Source organism: Gopherus evgoodei, chromosome 5 (assembly GCF_007399415.2).
Source record: "Gopherus evgoodei ecotype Sinaloan lineage chromosome 5, rGopEvg1_v1.p, whole genome shotgun sequence".
NCBI lineage: Eukaryota > Metazoa > Chordata > Testudines > Testudinidae > Gopherus > Gopherus evgoodei.
In genome coordinates, this window is record NC_044326.1 from 108803490 (window position 1) to 108824558 (window position 21069).

At 39.9% G+C, this 21069-nt stretch overlaps 1 protein-coding gene across 1 annotated transcript in view; it reads left to right on the forward strand.

Moving 5' to 3' along the window:
* Window positions 1-302: 302 nt before the first annotated feature.
* Window positions 303-21069, forward strand: part of MTTP (microsomal triglyceride transfer protein) — a 40756-nt gene continuing 19989 nt past the window's right edge. Inside the window, exons 1-9 of the mRNA XM_030565081.1 lie at window positions 303-363; window positions 6862-7049; window positions 7998-8141; window positions 10950-11057; window positions 12046-12162; window positions 13696-13835; window positions 15406-15556; window positions 19699-19856; window positions 20577-20745. Coding sequence (XP_030420941.1) covers window positions 303-363; window positions 6862-7049; window positions 7998-8141; window positions 10950-11057; window positions 12046-12162; window positions 13696-13835; window positions 15406-15556; window positions 19699-19856; window positions 20577-20745 — 1236 coding nt within the window. The remainder of the gene's footprint in view (window positions 364-6861; window positions 7050-7997; window positions 8142-10949; window positions 11058-12045; window positions 12163-13695; window positions 13836-15405; window positions 15557-19698; window positions 19857-20576; window positions 20746-21069) is intronic.

Consider the following 21069-nt stretch of genomic DNA (forward strand, 5'->3'; position numbering starts at 1 on the left):
TGCAGACTTGGTGAAGAGGAGCTTGTACAGGCTGAATCTGATTAGTATTAAAAAATGAAAACTGAGATGAACAATAAAATAGGTAAAAGCCCCAATTACTTCAGTTGTTAATGATTAACTGGAAGACCATCAATGAACTTAGTACCTGAGTGTGGAATTTGGAATCTGACCTTTACTACATCTAGATAAACACGGTTGCAGATTCAGAGGCTCTTTTTGCAAACTTCACTCCAATCTGAAGAGTTCACTTCTTGGTAGCTTTAATGTTTAATGCTGTAGTCAAGAGCTCAGACGAGACAAACATGATTCTTCTTACTGTGCTTTTCCTCTGCATCTTTTCCACATACTCTGCCTCAGTTAAAGGTAAGTCTACGCTGTGTTTGATTAATCTTTTGGTGGTAGCTAGCAGTGGTGAATGTACAATGGTATATTTTTTACATATGAAAGGAAGATCTTATGCTAAATGGGTTCTCAAGGAGCAGAATTTTTAAATGAATTTACTAAATAAAAATAAATACGCAGCACACACACTTGTAATGTTAGTTTCACCCTAGTTTATAGAAAAAGCCAAGGGGTCAAGTGCATGTGGCACTGGCCTAGAAGTCAGAAGACCTGGCTTCTAGTCTTGGCATTACAAGTGACCCGGGGCAAGTCACTTCACCTCTCTGCTTCCTAATTGTTAAATGGGGCTAATGCTATTTTGACTTCAAGGGCACTACTCACATGCTTAAAGTTAAGCACTTGTTTAAGAGCTTTGATGGATCAGAGCCAGAGCACTCAGCTCTGCATAACTGAGCCCTACATGCTTGTTCCAGCTCCCATTAAAATCAATAAAAAGACTCCCATTAACTTGAATGGGAGTTGGAGCTGGATCTGGATCTGCTCTCAGGGTGAAATTCTGGATGCCCACATAAAGTGGCTTTATGCAGGTTTCCTGCACAAGAGTCAGGGGTACAAAATCCACACACAGGATTCCCCTGCAGCCCCTCTGTACACTTCCGTGTCACCAGCCTATGGAATAGTAGAAGTTGTCCTTGCACAATGCCTATGTGGGGATATTCTGCCACTGTTTGTAAATGATGGAGTAAATGTACAAGACTTTTAGGCCAAACCAATCAACATTTTGGGTGAAAATGATGTAAGAGCATTCTGTTCTGAATCTGTACTTCAAGGGCCACATTCTTAAAACTCAGATAAACAGTAATTAATATAGTTTTATGCAGGTACCCTGCATCCATAATTAACCAACCCTCTGATATTAGGCCAGGCAGTAGGCAGCCTGTGGGACAGGTTAGTTGTTACTGCCTCTTCTTGTCCCTCATGTAGAGAATCCAGGTCATTGGATCTGTGTAAGCACAGACCAAGTGGCTGCTCCTCCAGCTCACTGCCACTTGGGTCCCATTGCTCTCTTCCACACCAGTATATGTGGAACCACCTCCTCAGTTTGCAATGGGTGCAGAGGCTCCCTGTGCATCTTCTCTGCTCACAGGGCTCATCATACAATCCCTCTACCACTAGGTGAATTTCACCATGCTGCCAAAACGATCTTATGCTGTACCTCTAGTATTTGCTATTCTCAGCTTCTGAGATGTTATTTTAGCCAAGCTACTCCGTGATGTAAAATAATATGGAATAAAAATCCTTAGCACTTTACATCTCCCAAGTGCTGTACAAACATTAACTCAGTCAGTAATTCTCAAAACAGTCCTGTGAGAAATCATTATGTCCATTGCACAGATGGGTAAGCTGAAACTCAAAGAGGTTAAGAGATTCGTCCAGGGCCAGAGGGTGCATCAATGGCAGAGCTGGGATTAGAATTCAGTTCTTGGCACTCAGTCCACCAGACTGTGCTGCCTTTTTAAAATACTTACAGAGAATTCTTTACGTTCAAGTCAGTCGGATAATTGCACATGATGCTTTTCTAGCTTTGGTTACATTATAAAATATTTTCAAATAAATACATGGCTTTCGTTTTTTTAAAGGTATCCAATATCATAAGAAATGGGCAATGTAATTTATGGTCACAGAGCCAGTTAGTGGTTAGAGATGCACATGTTGTGCATGCCAAATGTATTAAAAGGCACAGGATTTGACAGCTGTCTCTGCTCATGCAGTGTAACCTTCTGTATAATACACTATCATAATTTAATTATAGAATTGGCATGTTACCCTTAATGACAGACACTTAACATAACTAGTCAAACTATGTGTTATGCACTCCACCTTGAAAGCGACATAGTCCATGCAGGCATTTCTGACCCCAACACAGTATAGCAGAATGCTGTCTCTGGGTCCAGATCTGGTCCCCTTTAAGCCAGTGAGGGTTTTGCTATTGACTGCAATAGAAACAGGATCAAAGGAATAAACATCACAACATTATTTAGGACTGACAGTACAGATCTCCGAAAGGCAGCATAACACTAAGTCTCTGATTTTTGGGAGAGGTTTCTATTGGCTAGGAACAGAAATGCAGTGCAACCTTCTATATTATACACTATCATGATTTAATTATTTACATAAACAGTACTGCTATTTTTCCTATGATGGAAATAGTATGTGTATTTTGTAAAGCTATCTTGGGTATTGGTTTTGTGCATAACATCACCCAGTCCACATAAAACATAGCTGCTAATATCTTCTCTGCCTGTTAATCTAGCCACGTTACCCTACTGCCTCTTTAATCGACACTGACTTCCCCTTTTCTACTGCTTAATTCATGATTGCCCCCTTCCGTACTTGCCCTCCCTAGTCTCTTATCACGTCTTCCCACAACAAACCCTCTTCAGCCTTGTGACCCGTGTGTCTGCTTCTCCAATACCAGTCTGTACTTTCTTCCATCCTGCCTCCTATGCATAGAATGCCGTTGCTGAGCTGGTGCATAAAGCCACTATCCTCCCCACATTTCCGTACCTCCCAAACACTCATTGTTTCCTTGGCTACCACGAGAAACTAGCCGGTGAATTCATTTGCATATCCATTTCCTGCATGTGTGAACTTCTCTGTGTGGGGAGGGGATCCAGTGTTGGATGGGTAGGGCACAAAGGGAATATTAAATGAGAACTACTGTAGAAAAATACACATGGGCTGAATTGTGGAAGAAGGGTGAGAATAGGGGAATGTAGGGAGCTTAAATTTAAGAAAAATGTAAAAAGAGAACAAACAATCCTATGCTGTAACTAACAAGACCTGTCTATCGTCACCCTGATCATTTTACTCACATGTCCTTTCCCCCACCCTTCATTTGCCTTTGCCTTTTTAGGTTGAATGCTCTCGGGGATAAGGACAGCATCATCTTCTGTGGTTAGAAAGTACCTATCACAGTGCACTACCCCAATCGCAATAAATATTAAATACTCAACAGTGTGATTGGTACTAAGTTACAGTACACGTAAAACAAGCCATGGGACTTCAGCAAAGATTTATTTCCAGGAATTGGGGGCTGATAATGTTGAGTAGCTTTTATGAAGTGCTGAACACCTGCCACTGAAGTTGATAGGAGCAGAGGGTGCTCAGCACTTCACAGGAAGCACTCACAGACCATTACAGGAGCAGGCCCTTGATTTTTAAAGCTCAAGAAAACCCTCTTGCCCACAAGTGCTTCCCAGCATCATTACTGTAGCAAGAAAACAAGATAACAGCCCCAACTTTCAGCTCTAGGGTAGTAGTTCTCAATATCAGGGCCTGCAAAATCTCAGGGCCAGATCCTCAGCTGGTGCAAATCAGCATTGTTCTATTGAACTTCTATGGTGCTAAGCCAATTTACAGTGTCTGACGATCTGGCTCTTTGGGGGTACAGCCTCCCTTAGAGAAGTACGTTTTGTTTCCCTTTGACTGTACCTTAACCTGCTATTGACTATCACATCTGAAAACATTTGACCAAAAAATGGGAGGAGTTTTTTTTTAAACTTATGAACACTTGATTTTTTAAAAAAGAAATCCATCCTGTCATGGTGGATATCCAACATGTATCTAATCAAAGGAAGAATTTAAACTTTTACCTTCCATTTGAACAAACACAAACTTTGCATTTTTTCTTGATTAGATGTATTGAAACTTTTATTTAGCCAAGTCATATCAAATGGTGCAAGATACTATACAAATTGGGAAACCCTAGTACTGTCAATTCTCTGACAGGAACATAGAACACTGTCAAGGTATTTTTCCCACTTTGAACTTTAGCGTCCAAAAAGTGGGAACCTGCATGTACCCTTCTAAGCTTAATTCCTAGCTTAGATCTGACAGCGCTGCCACCAACCAGAAATTCTAGTGTCTAGTACACTCCTTGTCCCCCAAAACCTTCCCTGGGGGACCCAGGACCCAAACTTCTTGGGTCTTAAAACAAGGAGAAATAAATCATTCCCCCTCCCAGACTTTCCTCTCCCTGGGTTACCCTGAGAGGCTACACTGATCCAAACTCCTTGGATCTTAAAACAGAGAGAAATTAACCTTCCTCCCACGAATCCCCTGGTGAGTTTAGACCCAATCCCCTTGGGTCTTAAACAAGGGAAAAAATCAATCAGGTTCTTAAAAAAAGAGAGCTTTTAATTAAAGAAAGAAAAAGTAAAAATTATCTCTGTAAAACCAGGATGGAAAATGTTTACAGGGTCTTCAGCTTATATAGACTAGAAGGACTCCCTCCCACCCTAGCCTGAGATACAAGTTACAGCAAACAGAGGTAAAAATTCTTCCAGCAAAATACACATTCACAAGTTAAGAAAACAAACATAAGACTAATCCACCTTTTCTAGCTAGTACTTAATATTTTGAACATGAAAGACTGTTTCAGAAAGATTGGAGAAAGACCTGGTTGCATGTCTGGCCCCTCTTAGCCCCAAGAGCGAACAACCAACAAAACAAACAGCACAAACAAAGATTTCCCTCCACCGAGATTTGAAACTATCTTGTCCCCCGATTGGTCCTCTGGTCAGGTGTCAGCCAGGTTTACTGAGCTTCTTAACCCTTTACAGGTAAAAGAGACATTAACCCTTCACTATCTGTTTATGACAAACACACTGAGTTCCAGTTGGTTTGAGAATCTGCCTGAGGTGATGTGGGGGATTTTCCTTTTCTGTGTTTGCCAAGAGACTTATTCATCCATCCTGTAGAAAACAATACTACCTTTTCCAGTTTAACTCTGTTGCAGAGGTTTGAATGCAGTTTCTTCAGTTTAAGGGTCTGATCCTGCACCCACTGAAGTCCATGGCAAGCCTCCCATTAGTGTAGGATTGGAGCCTAGTAGGACTCAGCACTTTAGTTACAAATAGAACGTCAAATCATTATAATGGAAAGTAATTTGGAGGGCAAGGGGGAGGAGAGATCTCATTTTTGTCCAGTTAGTTTACTTTATGCCTTTGGCAGCCAGAGATGCTGAAACTGGGGGTGCTTCCCCACCTCCTGGCTTAAAGTGGTTTCTATTATATCCAGGGTTTACAGTTTGGTTCAGTGTTCTCAGCACCCCCACAATACAAATTGTTCCAGCGCCCTGTTGGCAGCACTTTGTATGTAGTCAGTCAGTTTCACATCCCATCTCCAGCCCCAGCCTCTATATGACAAGAGAATTAGTCAATACTCCCTTGCACAGAAGTGACCTTTATAACTATCAACAAGAGAGGAGAAAAACCCTTGTAAACATTTATTTAAAGGGAATTTTATACATTTATTTCACGGCATACCATTTAAAGGATGTGCTACCGGAAACTATTTTTTTTAAAAAGGTGAGTTAAAAAATTCCAATTGATAGCATCCTTTTAAAAACAAACACTTTTACTCAAGACACTTTATGGATCAAATGGGGTAATGGTTCCATGTGCTGCAATTAAAGTGAGTGAAACCTCTGCAGTGTGACTCTCATATCAGGCCTGTAGAGGCAAATCTAGCTCCCACTTCTGAGGCTGTGGAGGGATCCCTGACAGTGGAACTGGGATATGATGTGTTCCCCTGCTGTAGCTGTGCAGAGGAGAAGGGGGAAGGGAGGAGGGGATAGGGCACTGGGCACTCCGGGCAAGTTAGCTGAGATGGTGGAAAAAACCCTTGAGCTTTGTCTACACACTCCAGCTTCGGCCTACATTAGCAGTAGCAGAGCTGAACTGCTGGGGAACAATATGTGCCATTTTTGCTGGTGCAGAAGCGCTGGAAGTATCAATAGGAGGACACCTATGGCAGGGAGTGCCCTAAATTAGATGCCTAATTTGAAAGCTGGGTCTGTGATTTTATTTTATTTATTGGGGGGCGGAGATGTGTCTTTTAAAATACATTGTGTGGTCTAAATGTAACAAAATCAAATGATAACTCCCAGAGACATGTATTTTATTTGAAGAAAATGGGTTTACTGCTCTGAGTGCAAAAAACAACCCCACTGTTTTCTACTGATCTTCATTACTTTCATTTGTGTCTCTTGGATGGAGTCTCAATGCAGTGACTACAGGCAAGGTCCTGAAAGATGAGGAGTGATTCCTAATATAGGCTGAGTGCCTTCAACTTCCATTAACTCCCATGGGAGATCAAGGCACTCAGCACTTCTCAGGTTGCCAAACAGATTGCTTTCTAGTGATAGGAAATTCTTTATATTCTGAGCTCACTCTGAATTCATTTTTTAAAAAACCTATCCAAAGGGAAGAATTGGAACTTAAGCTAAACTGTCTATCATCTCTGTGTAAAGTTACAAAGGTTTTTTATGGACATTGTCTAACTCTCAAAAGCAGTCCCATTAAAGTCAATGTAACTCAGTAAAGGTTGCAGGTTCAGAAACGGAATCCTTTGTTAGAGAAAATGTCTTTAGTTCTTCTAAAGCTGATTCTACACGTTTGAGAGAGAAGATTGCTAAAATGATGCCATGTGCATTTTTTGCCTTTCTCCACCCAGGACATACTACAGGACCAAGAATAAATAATGACAGGCTATACAAATTCACCTATTCAACAGAAGTGTTTATCGACAGGGTTAAAGGATTACCAGAGGATAGTGTGGGCTACCGGATTTCATCCGGTGTGGATGTCAACCTAGTATGGAGAAACCCCAACAATGATGATGACCAGTTGATCCAAATTATGGTAGGTGTCTTCAAAAGCATATGAAAGCAGACAGATTACTTAAAGACCACACCTTTTTCAGTCGTCTGTTCCCACTGTGTGCTGCTTTGTGACAAGTACAATAAATTAGAGTGTTTATCAAAATTGGGATGAATTACTCAAACAAAAGAGATTGTTACACATCTACAAGCCAGAAATCTGTTACCTGTTGAAACAAGATATCTGAGGAAAAGCCCAGGCACTACAAGGTTCTGAGCACCTCCTGTTGCTATAGGAGACATCCATGTGAGGACAAGATCATCTAATGGGTCCTTTCCATCTGAAGTTTTGACTCTATGACAAGTCCTCCATTATGTCTATGTAACATATGTAATATTTTGGCAGCACGTAATGTTTTGTTTACTGGAGTGATTATACTTTGTCGGAGTGATGCTCAGATGCTAAACAAATCTCCATCCAAACTAAAAATAAAGTTTTCCAAGATCTGTCTATACAAAAAAAATCTAACTGCCTTATCAAACAGTCATTATGTATGACCCTGTTGTAAACATTATTAGGAGTCACAGATATTCTAGTAGGTTCTGTTTAATTGACAGTATAGGCAGACAGATCTTGAAGAAATGTTTCCTGTTGGGGTACACTTCTTTTTTAGAAGATGAGCATATCACCATGCCATCCTATCTAAGTCTCACCAACTAAAATTAGTTTTGTAAGTTCAGTAGCTGCCTACAGAATATAAAATCACTATGTGGTACCAAAACATAACACAACAGCTCCTCACCCAACAGCTTCCATTTAGGTACCAACATGAGCTGGCCAGATTGTCAGACATGCTCAGCATCCAGCAGCTCTTGTTGAGAACAATGAGATTTGCTAGGTACTTTTGAAAATCTAGCCATTTCAGTTAGGTGCCTTCCTCCCTATGATTGCTCCCTATGTTGTTGGTGTTTTTTGCTTTTACTTTTCTAGATAAAAGATGTTAAGATTGAAAATGTGAATGAATGTCCAGCAGCAAAAAACATCTTTAAAGGGAAACACTCAGAAAATATAATTGGAAAGGAATATCTGTCAGCTTTACAAAGGCCTGTAGTTCTCCAATGGACCCGTGGAAAGGTAAGTCCCTGCCTTTTAAAGTTCATTGACATTCCTTGCGGAAGCCCTGAACAAGCAATTTCTTGTTGGCATGAAAAGATTTAGTAATTTGTTGTCTCTTTAGAGTTACTAATACACCAACCTGTCTTACTTTTGTACATATAATACATTCATTTTGGGCTAGATTGTGACTTGCCCTTATTTGGATGCATTGTGGGGAAGACATAAGGAACCTGGATTCTTGTGTTATGAGAGTGCTCTATGTCTGTATATATGTAAATTGCTCAGGGGAAGGTGCTAGGAGATTTCATTCAAGAATATGTAGCATAGTTTCTAGGTAGGACCAATAAAACTGGCTTTTTTGCATTGCAGATAGCTTCCTGTGCAGCTCTTTACACCAGCTCTTAATACCTTGCATAGGGGCCAGCCAAAACTAATCCCTGCTTTCTCTGTGCACATCTGGAGGCAAACAGCTATGCAAAGGGCATAAGCCATGGAAAAAGCAAAGCCATGGCTGCACCCCCTCCAGCCCACAGAGTTGCTAGGCATGGCACAGCAGAGAGAGCAGGCCACAGCATCCCAGAGGAACAGAGAGGAGGAGGTAGATTGGAGAGTTATCGGTATACAGGCAGTAACTGAAGCTGCAAAACTGAATGATATCACCCAATGATAAGAGGTCAAATCCTGGTTCTGTTGCAATCAATGGGCATTGTGTCACTGATTTCACTGGGGCCAGGATTTCACCCAAGAGGCAGAGGGAGAAGAGGAGATATTATTTACCATGAAGGCAGACAATACTGAGTCTAGTCTGGAGCAATGTTAATCACTCAGGTAAGTATTTGAGTATATCCCTACTGTCTACAGCAGTGTTAGTGCAAATTACTGTAGTCAGATAAGTTAATTAGGCATGATATCCAAAACCCTGAATCAATTATTTCAGTGAGATGTAGGCTCCTGACTACCTAATCCCTTTTGAAAACGAGGCGTAGACTGTAAGTCACGTATGTATTTATGAAAACTTTATCCGAGATCACCATCCAACACAGCACTTGCGTCAGATCATCATGTAGAGCTTCCACTGGTTACAAAATAATTAGATAAAATATCCTGAGATTGACCATCTGAAATCTTCCGTGTTGTGTCTGTACTGTGACATTTTCATCAAGAATCAGGAAAAAAAAATTCCTTTCCCACTGGCAAGGGGCTGAATTGTCATTTTACAACCTGTCCCAAGTAAAGGGCAGCACATAGCTATAGTGCAACAGGAACAGCTCAGAAAATCCGTGGTGACTCAGAGAGAGCTCCCATTTACTCGGGGGAAGGAATAATTTACTTCACCCTCTTTCATGGAACAGCTTAGTTTCCTCACTGTGTCCAGCCAGCTACTTTGACCAATGAATGAGGAGGGTGGAGCCAAGCTTACTCCCACCTCCTCTCTATTCCCTTGCTACCCACTGGCTCACAGAGAGTCTATCAGTGGAGCAGCCGCTGCTCTCCCAGCTGAAGCCAGTGACAAACCTGCGTTGTGCTGAGCAGGAAGTGTGTGGGGTTAGGGGAACGTGGAGTGGAGGGGGTCACTCCTTTTCAGCCCTCTCCAAAGTTGACTAAGGGTTGTGACAATCTAACCCTCAAGGATCTTCACCTACTGCTGTTAACAGGTCTGAGCACATACACTAGCTGTCAGTTTGGCCTGCCCCATTGCAGATGCCATCAGGCCTGCTCAGTAAGTTTCAAACTTAGCCTTGTCATCCGTTTTACAAAACATAGAAAGGAACAGAATGGCACTGACTCTCCACTGTACGCATCTCTAAACCAGGATTAAAGTATCAGAGTAACACAACCTGAAAACATCTGCTCCCAATACACTGCAAATATGTTGGCAGATGCAGCTCTTGTACTAGAGGCTGAGATGTAGTTTTCCATATAGCAGTTTCTATAAACGCTTTTTCTTGCCAACTAGTATGTTACTCTATCCTAGGGTGACCAGTCAACAAATGTGAAAAATCGGGACGAGGTGGAGGGTAATAGGTGCCTATATAAGAAAAAGACTCAAAAATCAGGACTGTCCCTATAAAATCGGGACATCTGATCACTCTATCCTGTCACAGTAACAAGATCTCCTCTTCCATGCCTGTTCCCTCTAATGCGGCAACACTAACTGATAACATATTGATTACATTTACTGTTTCTAGGAAGAAGGGCAGTATAAAAGCTCCTTAAATGCAGATTGAAGGTGCAAAGTCTTTTGTTACTAGACAAAAAGCTCAGACGGGACAGTCTTCCCTTGTGGTTCAAAGGTTGGCGCATGCTTGACACGTCATTTAAGTCTCTCCAACTCTGATTTAGTTATGGTTCATTCTGACTAATTGTAAACTTGTGGTTAAAGTGCAATGGGTACTAGATGTATGTGGGGAGGGAATGGGGTGTGAAGGGAGGGATTACTATTGCATGTAATGGTTTTGTCCACATCTTTGAGAGAATAATGCTGTATGGGACCTATTTCAACATGCATGTAAGAGTGAACCACTTGTGATCTTATATTTAGTTTTCCATTTCCTTTCTAAATTATCTCTTATTAACACACAGGAAGTCCTCTCAGGTGAGGCCTTACTTACTTTTTGCCAGAGGCTTGAAACATCACCACCCCTTTATGGGCTGGATCCTCCTGTCAGTGGGGTTTTGCTTAAGAAAGAACTGCAGAATAAGGTCCAATAAGCTCAGTTTCCTGAGCTGAACTCTGGAAACTGGAGGGAGGTTTGCAGGGGATCACGTGGTGTTTTTCGAATTGAATCAGATGTATAGATTTACTGTTTGTTTTTGTTTCCACAGATTAAAAACTTCTACTCCTACAAAAATGAACCTGCAGTTATTCAAAATCTCAAGAGAGGTCTGGCTAGTCTATTTCAGATACAGCTGCACTCTGGTGCTGCCAGGGAGGTACTGTACTACATTAGCAATATAGAGATAAGATTGATAGAATCCAATTTGATAAAGTCCTGAATGCATGTATGTGGCTCCCATTGACTTCACAAGTATTTAAAGGCCAGGACAGAATTTGCCCTTTTAGTTTAAACTTCAGCTTGTGATTGAAAAGTTCATCGGGGGAGCCTTTGGTACATTGTGTTTGGCTATATTCAAAGTTGCAGACGTTTAACTGTATAAGGTTTAAAAACTAATTTAAACCTGAAACCAGAGCTACCCCTGCCTGAGCACACTTGATTTGATTTAAAAGTCCCTTGTTTCAATTTAATTTAGTTCACTAAAGAATCAACTTAAACTAAATCAACCTAAGTGAGGTTTAAATAGAATTAAGAGTGTTCAGGCAGGATTAGCAATGGTTTAAGTACATCGGTCTAAAGTAATACATTGAGCTAAACTCATGAGACTTTGATCATGGACAAGGCCAGAGTCTTGCCAAAATTCACTCCAGCACAGGCAAATGCAATGCTATTGTCAACTGTTTATAATTTAACATTTGTTTAATTAATGTTTACTTTGCTTCACATGCCACTAATAAAAAATAATCTCTGCCCATCCAAGAGAAAGTACTTTTTGCATAAGTTAAAAACAATCATACAAACAAAAATAAAACCAACAGCCTCTCTTACCCCCACAACTAGAAAATAATGAACCCAAAATGAAAATCAACCTCAGACAGTACATCACCTCTCACACAAGTACCCAAGAGTTAAGAAAACAGATAATCTCTGGAGTGCACCCTACAGCACACCAGATTGATTCAAGTAATTGTCCCTGGACATGTTGTTAAGACTCCTGCAGGTGCCTACCCAGTTGCAACACTACAAGCCTGCCATCCAGCATAGACGGTGTACATGTATGAGAGGGGAAAAACAAATATCAAAAACATGACAACAAATGAGAAATGGGTGACCCTGAAAATAATTTTTCCTTTTCCTTTTTCAAGGTGGATGTCTCTGGGAAATGCAATGTTACTTACCATGCTCGAGAAAGTCAAGTGACTAAAATTAAAGCCCTGGGCACCTGTGAAATAGAAAAGACAGGATTTACCAGCCATAATGAGGTACAATGTGGTTCATTTTTTAAAAAATAAATACAAGAATCAGCATGTCAGATAAATGTCTAAAATTAAAATAGCCAGCTCTGAGTGATAGTTTATTTGGTGTTTGCCCACACACAGTGGTAGATATATGTGACCGATGGAAGTCATTTTAATGTACATTATTTGTTTTACCTTAAAATACATTCTTATTATACCCTCTTTACTTGCTCTCATTATTCCCTTCCTTGCATTGTAGAGCGATTGCTACAGCTGCATGTTTCATGTAGGACACTTCCTAGTATACGCTTTATCCTCAAATACTATGTGCATTACCAGCAAACGAAAACATGGGGGTAGATCCTCAACCAGCGTAAAATGCCATCGTTCAACTGAAGTCAATGGAATTATAATATGTATACTTGCTGGTGATCTGATCCAGGATGTATTTTACTTGTACTGTCTATGGAGACTTCCAGGATGTCCTGTCTTCTTTGTGGTTTTAATTAATATATGTTTCTTTCTATGTGGGTAATGCTTTTGCCTATGTTGGCAGTGCTAGTAATAATTGTAAACCCTTCCCCAGCTATTATATATGTGTTTAGTACATACTGCAGATGTAGGGCCAGATCCCGACCCCTGATATGGCACTTGGGTGGCATAAGGAGGTAGTAAATTTGGCCTAACTGCACAGCTGGTTCCCCTGGCATGACAAAGGAGGTATGGTATATAATGGATATGGCCACAAAGTGGCTGTGCCCTAGTGATCCATGCCTAGCATAAATGCCCCTTTTAGGCTGTTACTAACAAGTGCAAATTAGAACCATGCTAAGGATATTCTAGCTAACCCAAGAGGCCAAACATGTCCTTGTCCGCTGAGGAGATCCATAAAGCGCAAAGGTGGTATACAGACATCTTTGCCCTGCTCCTTCTTGCACCGAGGGCAGTCCGGCCGGATCTAAGCATTGAGTGCCTAGTATTTCAAGCTTACCACACAGAATTCAAGTTGTTTCTGAACAGGTCATTAGAGTAGATAGCTAGTTTGCTTTCCACAATATGTTCTAGATATGGGAGGCCTACCATGTTGGGCCAGATCCTGCAACACCAACTCACAACTTAGGAGTTGCCCCACTGATTTGCTTGAGAATCTTCTTTTCTGATGGTTGCCTTTAAAAAAAAAAGAAAGAAAGAAAGAAAAAACCTTGATCTACACATTATTGGGTGTCTTTTCAGCAATATTCAATTCCCTAGCCCTCTTTTTCTCTCCCCACCACCCTCTGTGAGGGAGGGAAGCATTATTGCAATTTGCCAATGAAAAATTTGAGACAAATAATGGGGAAGTAATTGGATCATGGTCACAGATAAGGTGATCCTGTCAGAAATGAAATGAGAACTCTGGAGATCTTGGCTCCCAGTCCTGGGCTTAGATCCCTTTCCTATACTAGGGGATAGGCCCAGTCCCACATTCCTCAACAAGGCCTTAGTTCAGTTAGAGGTTTGCCTTGGGTTTGGACTGTAGGATCTGGCCCTATTGTCTTGTTTGTTATTATTTTTCAGCTTTTAGATGTCAGCACAAAAGTCACATCTGCTACAGTTTATGTCCTAGAAGACAGCTTTATTAAATCCGTGAGAGCAGAAGAGAATCATGTTTTGTCTTTGAATTTCCGGCAAGCAACAAATGCCAAAATAGTTTCCAAGTAAGGTGGCTAATTTGATTTTTTAAAAATGTTTAACTGTTAAATCCAACTAATAATGGCTGGGTAGGCATAATTAATTATATGTATTTTAGATGTTTACTTAACCTTATAATTAAAAATAGAAAACCACTGACTAGTGTATATATTTAGTGTATGTGACTATACTTTGCAGTCACTTCTGTCATCGTTCTCCCTCCCTATTTCCTATTGTTTGTTATACACACTTGTGGTGTCTTGTCTTAAATTAGGGCTCATATCTGCAAACACATGTATTTTATTCATGCAAGCAGTGCCATTGACTGAAATGAGACTGCTTGTGTGAGTAAAGTGTCTGCATGATCATGGCCTAAGACCATAAACTCTTCAGAAAGGATTTCTGTCTAACCTATATGTTTGTGGAGTACCTAGTTCAATGGGGTGCAAATGTACAATCATGCTACAAGTAATAAATAATGAAATAATAGTTGGAGCTGGTCAAACCATTTTGAAAAATTCAGTGTCTATGAAATTTTTTTTTTAAAGAGTGCTGATTTTTTTTTCCAAATTTTTTATCACATTCTTAATGGAGGTATTAAGTCATAACACCATTCTAGTCATTCCATTTCTGCATCCTCTCATTTCTTTAGTAGAATTTTAAACAGAGATTGACTCAAGCTGCAAGATGCAGCTCCACATCTAGACTTCCAGCTTCTGAAACTTCAGAGGTGTTTGGACCATGGCCTGTTATACAGATCAGGATCAACTGCAAAATTTGGAACAATGTCTGAGTCCAGACTCCAAAATCTCCACCAAAGTTTGGAGACATTCATATCCGGGGAATTGGTGCGGGAACATGCTTAAGGTTTGTCTACTAAGACTTCGCATGCAGCAAACCAGGGTGAAAATGTACAACTTACTAGCCTGCGGCACACAAAGTCACCGTGTGCTTTGCAAATGTACAACTCACTAGCTGCTGCACACTGAAAGATCCACAGTGAGCACTGACATACTGCTGTTTGGGTGCCAGGGTCCACATGGACAGTTAGTGCACAACAAGTTAGTGTGCTGTGGATTTACACCCCAGCTTGCAGTGCACTACGTCTCCGTGTAGACAAGCCCCTAGCATTATGGTGGAAGCATAACATGGTTTCAAGAAAGCAGGGCATTTGCCATTTCAGTAGTCAGAAGTTTCTTATACAAAAGCACATGAAATATTTCAGACTAGAGATCCCGCTTTAAATTATCTGGCAGTAAGGTATATTCACACCTACAAGTTCTGGAAGGCTGTTTCCCATATGTTATGGAGTTGAATCCTAGATAGCCTAATACTTGGGCACCTTATTGATTAGACAGATTGATTTCCTCCATTTCCCTCCAGCAACAACTCCAGTAGTATTAAATCCTCCTGATAGCTTAAAATGGAGAAAAAAGATTTACAGTCTTTTCCTATAACTTCTCAAATGAGAAATTCATTGATTCTGTGATTCACATCAATGGAATAATAATATATTTCTTTCTCCACATAATTCATTTACCTCTTCAAAACATATTTCGACTTAACAGTGTTTTTTTCCAATGTGTGGCTGTGCAGGCAGAAACTGGAACTGAAGTCAACAGAAACTGGCCCTAGAGTGATTGCTGGGAAGCAGGTTGCCAGCGTTATCAATACTTTGGACTCTAATTACATAGCAGTGGCACTAGTGGCAGAGCCAGTGAAGAATGAATGCAAAAACTGTCCCTCAGTAAGTAACTACACTATTAGAGACTTACCTTCCAGGAGGTGAGCAGAACAGATACGAAAAAGAAATGTCTATCCAACAAATATGCCAAAGGAAGACGTGTAATATATCATTATAAATGCCACAGGAATTCCCCCAAACGTCTGAACATTATGGTTCTCCTGTAGTGAGTCAAGAACCAAGGCTGAGTTGAGTTTTGTACTTAAAAGTGGAATTAATCTCTCTTGTTTTCTATGAATAATATGTATCTCCCTCTAAACTTACAGCACATATTCTTAAGAATAAAGAATGGAGTTTCTGAGAATTTACAAGTAAATTCAAAAATGTATTGATTATAATAACTTTCAAATAAAATGGGACTTTATATATATATTTTTGAAAGTCTAACCTTTCTTCTCACTCCCTCTAGCAAAACAATCTTGATTTTTTGATATTTGACTTACACACTAGCAAAATCTACGGTAAAAGCTACTTCTTTTATGGACAGTTCCCCTGGCATGATAATTTCTAGTTGTGGGGGTAAGAGAGGCTGTTGGTTTTATTTTTGTTTGTATGATTATGTTTTTAACTTATGCAAAAAGTACTCTCTCTTGGATGGGCAGAGATTATTTTTTATTAGTGGCATGTGAAGCAAAGTAAACATTAATTAAACAAACGTTAAATTATAAACAGTTGACGATGGCATTGCATTTGCCTGTGCTGGAGTGAATTTTGGCAAGACTCTGGCCTTTCCATGTTCAAAGTCTCATGAGTTTAGCTCAATGTATTATTTTAGACCGATGTACTTAAACCATTACTAATCCTGCCTGAACACTCTTAATTCTATTTAAACCTCACTTAGGTTGATTTAGTTTAAGTTGATTCTTTAGTGAACTAAATTAAATTGAAACAAGGGACTTTAAATCAAATCAAGTGTGCTCAGGCAGGGGTAGCTCTGGTTTCACTAAATTAGTTTTTAAACCTTATACAGTTAAACATCTGCAACTTTGAATATAGCCAAACACAATGTACCAAAGGTCCCCCGATGAACTTTTCAATCACAAGTTGAAGTTTAAACTAAAAGGGCAAATTCTGTCCTGGCCTTTAAATACTTGTGAAGTCAATGGGAGCCACATAAAAAAAAGGAGCTGTCCAATTCAGCAAGACACTGAAGTATGTGCATAATTTGAAGTCTTAATGGGTCTATTCATGCACTTAAAATACCTTGATGGTCTGGAGCCTGTGTAAATTATTTGGCAGTGAAATCATGCTGTAATGTTATGTTTTTTTCCTAGAGTTTCTATGGCCAAACAGAAGGGATATTGCACGGGTAGTAAAGAAGTTCTGAAGGGGCGGGTATATCAATGGGAGGCAAACAGCTGAGAAAGAGAGGTACCCTCCTTCCCCATGGGGTTGTGCTTATGAATGTTTACACTGAATAGTTTCTCACTTCTTATTGTGAGAGCTGAGGTCAAATCATTTGGATCTGAATTTGTCATAATAGTTGTAGAGTGAATTTCCAGGCCAAATTAAAAGTCATGGGGTATATTTACAGAGCACTGCATGAGGAATGAGGTATGGCATTCTCACTGTAAACCTAGTGGAACGGTGACAATGGAGTCCTACTTTCCTACCATATTTTACTGTAACGGCTCTACAAAGACTGGGTCTATAAATAGACCACTATATCCAGAACAGCATCATCATAATATTTAGCACTTCCATATCATAATATATATTAATGCTACTCTGATATAGTATGCCACACACCTTCACATTGTCAAAGGCCTTCACAAACATTACCTAGTTCACTTAGGTGTGGTTAGAATTAGTAAAAGTAACCATTATCTCCATTTTAAAGTAGGAAACCTAGATACAGAGAAAGGAAGGCCAACATTTTTACACTTGGAAGCTTTAAGGTTAGTTTAGGCATGTAAATTCATATTTAGGCACCTCACATAAGTCACTTGATTTTCAGAAGTGCTGAGCAATCATTGTTCTTACTTCAATGGGTGCTCAACATTTCTGGTAATCAAGTCATCTATTAAGATGGCTACTTTAGTCACGCACATTTGAAAATTTTGGTTTAAGGAACTTTCCCCAGGCTAAAGAGTAAATCAGATTCACAGGTGAAATCTGAAGCTGCTTCTCATGTAGTTTAACTATTAACTTGTCAACATATAAAAATAGTAACTGCATTATAATTTTTCTTTTTCCATTTTACATGATTTCTAACTGCAGTGGGTGAAGCATTTCCTGGCAATTAATGACGAGCCAGAATTCGAGACCCCAAGCTTCTTCTTGGGGTCTAGCCGCCTCAAACTGGTCAGCTGCTGGAAAATGCAAAAGAATCATTATAGCTGGATGAATGCTAAAAGATGCTTTAGAGTAATCTAAAGTAATGCAAAAGACATTGACTGTCTAAACAAACCAACCGAAGGGCATAACTCATCACAAAAATTAGTTTCTCTTCACTGTATATTTATTCATTTTCAGATGACAATAGTGATATTGACCTTGATGCTGGGCATCGGTGACCAGCTGAGATTAACAGCCCCCATCTGTGACCTAGGCCATCAGTTCCTCCCAGATGGTCATTAATCCCCAGGAAATACCCAGTGCCTCTGTCATTGTTGCCTAATTACTGTCTGTTACAGTTCATGGAAATTACACTCTGTACCACTGAAGTAATATTTCTGTCTGCAGGCAGGTTCAAGTGCTATAGCTTAATACAAACTCTATGAAGGTAGAATATTTTAGCAAAGATTGAACTGGTATTGATGTGATTTCCCACTTTGGAGAACTGCAATAAACACTGCTGCAAAGAACGGATGAGTTTTCACCAAGGAATGTCCTAGATAATACTAGATAACACAAGTGGAGGCAAGTGATAGAATAGAGAAAAGGTCAAAATATCTGTACAGATTTCTTACCAAAGGGCGTCTGAAAGTAACCCTCTCAATCTTTAGATTTCTTAATGCTGAACATGGGCTTCTAAAACACTGCAAATGGGAAGTATGGAAATGTATAAAATAGATGCCGAGAATTTAGCTGGATTGAAAAAAGGGACTGGACATTTATATCACTAACAGGAACATCCAGAGGTACAATAGTAAGGATTAAAAAAAAAAAGAAAAAAAAAAGAGAGAGGGGATGACAACAATTGGATGGGATATAAATCCTCACAATTAAGGACATAAACTAATCTCTAACCACAGATGGAAGGAAGAAACTTTTCTTTTGGACATACTGTCCCATAACTGCCTACTGGAGGGTTTCTTGCCCCCTCCCTCTCAAGTATCTTGTACTTCTCTGTGCACAGGATACTTGACTAGATGAACCAGATATGGTCTGATTTAGTATGGCAATTCTTGTGTTCCTCTAGTGCTGGTACATCACTTTTGACTGACTCTTTATCGTGGCCTAAATTTCACCCCCTTTCCCTTCTACAACAGCATGCTGTGCCCCACTTGACTGCTATCCATCACAGCAGAGGTAGTTGTATTTCAATGGTATACTGGTATAGTTTGTGGGGCATTTTAAAGATACTTTGGGATGACGTGCTATATACATGTAACATATTATTAATGATTCAACAACTGAAAGCATGCAAAAGCATCCTGTTTCCAATACTCTAATAACTACCATTTTATAAAGCAGCCACAAATTGCTACTCCTCATCACCATACACAATTGTAGAAGACAGAATGGAAAAGTCATATGGGGGCATCTGCAAAGGCTTCTTACAAAAGTGCCATCATATAAAAAAATGTCAATGTGGCATTTCACATTTCTTTCAATAGTGAAGTTTCAAGAAAACTAGAGCCACATCATGAGAACACTGTATTTACGGAGGCTGGGCAACCATGTTTTGGACCAAAATATATCACATTTCAGATATTATGTAGTATTCAAGTGATGCCGTAGACTTCAATGAGACGCTCAATTTTGGTTTCGCTGCAGTAATGTAATTGCTGGGACCTGGAAAAGGTTTAAGAAACACATGGTACCATAGCAGAGGCATATTAAATGATATCTAAGGAATCTCCAGTATATGAGATTTCAACTAGTATAAACTATACTCAACATATCTATCATGGGACTGATTTCTGAGAATTGAAACCAGTGCACAAGGTTTGACATCAATTTGTTTAATTCTTTTGCAGATTTCTGAGCACTGGCAGGCTATCAGGAAACAATTGGAACCTGAAAACCTTGCCAAAGCTGAAGCAACAAGAAGTTTTTTGTCCTTCATTCAGAACCTCAGGGAAGCTAAGAAAGAGGAGATACTTCATATTCTTAGAAGTGAAAAAAATGAAGTACTGTAAGTCACCAAGAGCAAACTTTTATGCTGTACTAAAGGGTTAACAAAACACAAAAAATGTGGGGTGGGAGCATGGGAGAGAGTAAGTCATCCACATACATGTGTAGTCATATTAGTGATATGCTGGATCTGTAATAGTTATCACTTTTCTATCTACAGAGAAGGGGAAGTTCTTGTAGGATAGTGCTTGCTTCTGCAATAATATGTTCTTGCAGTTTATTATTCAGCCCCTAGATGCCTTTGGCAACTGTATAGCATCCCAGGCAGTGTGGTCTCTGGTAAACAACAGAGTCAAAGCTGGAACTCAAGCTGAGTGAAAACTCCTTAATCTGCAGTTATAGCTCTTCTTTTTACAGACACACTTTTCCTTTTTCAGATTTAATCCTGTTGAGTTAAAAACACTGAGAACACTTTTAAGCCTTTTGTCATACTCTTCTTCTGTATTGGCATAAAACAAAATATCATCTACATGTATGGATGCCCCTTGCTGTCCTTCAACTATCTTGTCCTGGAAGATTTCAGGAGCACTGGTTTTGCTAAAAATGTAAATGCTGAAAGCAGTAGCGGCCAAAAAGAGTAATAAATTCGACCTATGATTTACTTTCCATGATCAGACCTGTTAATAGCTCAACCTCTTTGTTTCTGTAAGTAGCTGTGTCTTTTCAATACATTGCTTAACACACTTCAATAACTTATTAATTTCCACTCCTCCCTTTACAGTCCTCAGCTGGTGGATGCTGTAACCTCTGCTCAGACCCCAGCCTCACTGGAGGCCATGCTGGAGTTCCTGGACTTTAAGAATGGAAGTAGCTCTGTCCTGCAGGAGCGATTCCTATATGCCTGTGGATTTGCTTCCCACCCCAATGAGTTGCTACTGAAATCTTTAACTGTAAGTCAAAATGGCAGGAAAAAAAAACCAAGCTCATTTATTACTCAAAGAGCCTAAGCCATGCTGAGAGGGGAGGGAAGAGGTGTTGTTCAAGCACCTCATACCTTTGAGGTGTGCATATTCTGCTGCAGGTTGTGGTTCATACAGTACTCACAATGCATAGGATTTTGGTACAGAACCTATATCTACTTTGTAAAATGTCACTTCTGCTTACACCGCAGAAACCCTATTATATAAACAATATGTAGGTACGTCCCCAGTTCTCCTAGAGTAGGGTTTGCAAACTTTTTGGCCCAAGGGCCACATCTGGGTGTAGAAGTTGTA